Source organism: Etheostoma spectabile, chromosome 1 (assembly GCF_008692095.1).
Source record: "Etheostoma spectabile isolate EspeVRDwgs_2016 chromosome 1, UIUC_Espe_1.0, whole genome shotgun sequence".
NCBI classification, from domain to species: domain Eukaryota; kingdom Metazoa; phylum Chordata; class Actinopteri; order Perciformes; family Percidae; genus Etheostoma; species Etheostoma spectabile.
In genome coordinates, this window is record NC_045733.1 from 31611353 (window position 1) to 31615241 (window position 3889).

Genomic DNA, 3889 nt, shown 5'->3' on the forward strand with positions numbered 1-3889 from the left:
AGCTTAGCTTAGCTTAGCATAATGACTAGTTACAGGTAGCCTGGTTTTGGTTAAGGTTTTTTTCTTTTTTATGTGGTGTTGAGATATAATGTTGACATACTATGTGCCAATTAGGGAGCTTTAAAGGTGCCGGGAGGAAGTAGTTTAAATAACTTTCATTGAGTATTTCCATTTTATGCTACGGTCCATGCTACGTTTTGTTCCTGTGGGTCACAGGGGACGGGAGTCCATTTTAATATTATAATATTATATAGATCACGTGCAGGGCTTGAAATGAAAAGCTGAACACGCGCCAAATGCATGTGTGAATTTTGCCGTTTTTTTGTTGGGTGGCCAATGAGAATTGAGTGACTCATTAGCCTGCGTTCACACCTAAAACGCAGGTCTTTGGAACAACAACTGATCCCTCGGGTGCTTCACAAGAACCTTTCTATGTCCTGACACGGTGTTTTTAATTTGTACGCTCTGCCGTTTGTTTTCTAAGTAGCTTTTCAACCAAGAGTGAGCTGTTCCTCTTATCCCGTACTCAGTTGACTTGCATCAAACGCCTTCTGATTTAACTTTTTGGAGAAACGCAACATGACGCCAAAGCTGCGGCGAGGCGGCGTAGGAGTCCCGTACAGGAAACGGGACACAGGAAGCAGCACTGCCTCTATTGCTGCCACAAGATAGTTTAACACTGAACCGCCCGGTCCTTTGGGGAACAGCTGACTGTTTCCTCCGTCTCCCTTCGTCTCTTTTATTTCTCTCTTTCTCCGTGATATGAACTCGCCTTGAAGTGCGGTCGGAAAAAGCAAAATCGCTAAATCTATAAAGTATCTGTAGGAATTAATCAGTGTGAAATATAAAGTCTCATTGTGCTTCATTAGGGGGTTAATGTCACAGAAGGCCTACTTGTTAAAATGCACTTTGAAACAACTTTGAATGTAATCGCACTCCAAATTCAGCTGAAACGTTGTCAGCCCTGATGCCAACAGTGTTGGGCAAGGTACTTCCAAATTGTAATTGAAAAAAAAAACACATTATTGATAACTAGTTACTGTCATTTGAGAGTAATTACAATATTACTGTCTCTGAATTGTAACGCATTACACTACTTTTGCATTACTTTTGCGATACTTTCATAAAAGTGGAAGTATGACTTGGCAGGCTGCTTGCTAATTTCACCACAAAGTCTCATCTTTATCCACTATATACATCCTCATTGATGCATATTATTTTGTATTATTAATCTGAAGCTGGAAAGTACCTAAAGCTATAAAATAAATAGTTAAGTAACACGTACAATAGCTTCTTGACTCTGAATTGTGGTGGACTAGAAGTAGCCTAATAAGGAGGAGAAACTAAAGAAACTAAAAGCCCCTTCCAGTTGAATCGAAGTAGACTACGGTATTGTTATTTTCCAACGCTGATAAAATGTAATGATATCACGTGTCGCAAGACAAAAAAAACGTAAAATATAAAATAATAATGAAAATAATGTCCATCTCGCAAATGTATCTGTCTCTGCAGTCACCTCAACCATCGAATCCAGCAACAGGAAATAACTCTCACAGACCTTTTTTTTTTTTTTTTTATCTTTGTGGAAATGATTTGCGGTGTTGGTGGAAAAAAACGGCACTAAATGTTGCATTAACATGCATCATAACTCACATCACTGAGATATTACCGTCATATTACTGTGTTACAGTAAAAAGGAATATATTACAGTGATTGCATTACTCCCAACACTGGATATAACGTAGTAAAAACTAACTAAAAACTAGCTTCACGTCGAGCTACGACAGCAAAATGCTGCTGTAACTGACTGATTGATGGCAGTTTGGGCTTCGCGACCCCTATTCCGAGGTACTAGAGCATCTAATATAGATATAAGAGTTTGAACCCTACCTGATTTCAACAAAGTGAAATGATTATTTCTGTTAAAAGTCCCACTTCTGCGGGAGTTCCAGATGACATTACTGGGAACTTTTGGGGAAAATCCTGACTTCCCAGTTCAACTAGAAGGCACCATGAGGCACAGCTGTGAGCTAAATGCTAATGCTAGCACATGCATGCAGGGTTACGGTGACTACATGCTAGCATCTACCCGAAAAAAACCAAGGTCCGAGGGAACCTGCAGCTTCCTCTGCTGCAGGAACATGCCGCTCTTTTAAAAACTCTTTTAAACTAACACTTAACTTCTCAGACATTCCTGCTTTGAGAAAACATTTCCCACAAAGAAACTTTTGACCCTTGTTTTGTCATCTACTGAGATGTCTCACTCTGGAGCTAAAACTAGTACGATGTCTCACTCTGGAGATAAAACTAGTGTGATGTCTCACTCTGGAGCTAAAACTACTGAGATGTCTCACTCTGGAGATAAAACTAAGAGATGTCTCACTCTGGAGATAAAACTATCACTATGGAGATAAAACTCGAGAGGATTCTCACTTGCGAGATAAAAATCGAGACGTCTCACTCTGCAGCTAAAACTAGTGAGATGTCTCACTCTGGAGATAAAACTAAGAGATGTCTCACTCTGTAGCTAAAACTAGTATGATGTCTCACTCTGGAGATAAAACTAGAGAGATGTCTCACTCTGGAGATAAAACTAAGAGATGTCTCACTCTGGAGATAAAACTAAGAGATGTCTCACTCTGCAGCTAAAACAGAGACTTTGAGAAAACAAAGCAACAAAGAAACATTTGACCCTTGTTGCAACCCTATTATCGCTTTTTCCAACATTTTTGTCACTGTTGTGGGTGCTTTTTTATGTTTTGAAGTTAAAGTTTGAAGTTATTTGACATTTCTAACGTTGACATTTTCAGTGCTTAGTTCAAAGGCCCATTTTTTTATGATTTAAAAAACCTGAAAAAGGGTCAACTTTGACCCGAGGATAACACGGGGGTTAAACTAGTGACGCATTCATAGAAAACACAGAAGCAGTTGAATGTAACCCCAAGCTACAGGACGGAAGATCTTGTTTTTTGGGTTAACTTGGTTTGATAAAGACTCAGCCCCGATGTGATTACGATGGTTAGATCGAGGACTTGGGAACAACACAAGTGCAGCCCACAGCGATGTTCTCGAAAACCTTTTTCACCGCGTATTTGGTCGTGTCCTGTGGGCACGCGGTCTTCCTCAGAACCATCATCCGAGCCATCACCGGGACGGAGTTGTAGCTCGTGTCTTCGCGCTGGTTGATGATGCAGCCGTTGCAAAGACACACGGCGACGGGGATCTCGTGAGGAAACCTGCTGTCGTCCCGGGTGATACTGGCAGGGGACAGTCAGACAAGGCAGAGTCAATTATCGGCATCGTTTATGTTCAAAAACACATGTTTCTTTATTCCCACTTGAAGCCATATTTCCTTTAATTAATTAGTCGGTTATTCAGTTTGACTCATTTTTTTATGAAATGAAAGGAAAAACTGAGAAATCTGATGCCAGCTGATTAACCCTCACGTTGTCCTCGGGTCAAATTGACCCGTTTTCCTATATCATGTCTGGTTTTAATATTCCCCAACATCACATGATTGAGCCACCCAACGCTCTTGGCAAGGACACATCTCACTTTCATTAATTTTGGGGCGTCTCTTTCAATTTTATAGCATTTGGAGAAACAAATGGAAGTGTTAAAAATAGTATTGAGTAAAAGTTGACATATTCCAGTCTGTGATTATCATCAACATCCTTCCTTTAATTTTAGTCTCAATAATTCCATTTCTGCTTTTCAACTCAACATTGGTATAGATTTCCATATAATGAGGATTGTTGACCATAATTTCCAAAACATAACTGTAAAACTAAAGTTAATAAGTTAATGTTACGTAGTGTTGAAAATGTAAAAAAAGTGACAAACATTGAAAAAAAGTGTCAAAATTGTTGAAAAAAGGGACAAAAACGTA

General features: G+C 39.5%; 1 protein-coding gene across 1 annotated transcript in view; it reads right to left on the reverse strand.

Moving 5' to 3' along the window:
* Window positions 1-2896: 2896 nt before the first annotated feature.
* Window positions 2897-3889, reverse strand: part of LOC116692404 (interleukin-17C) — a 3469-nt gene continuing 2476 nt past the window's right edge. The window contains exon 3 of the mRNA XM_032520689.1: window positions 2897-3257. Coding sequence (XP_032376580.1) covers window positions 3020-3257 — 238 coding nt within the window. The 3' untranslated portion in view covers window positions 2897-3019. The remainder of the gene's footprint in view (window positions 3258-3889) is intronic.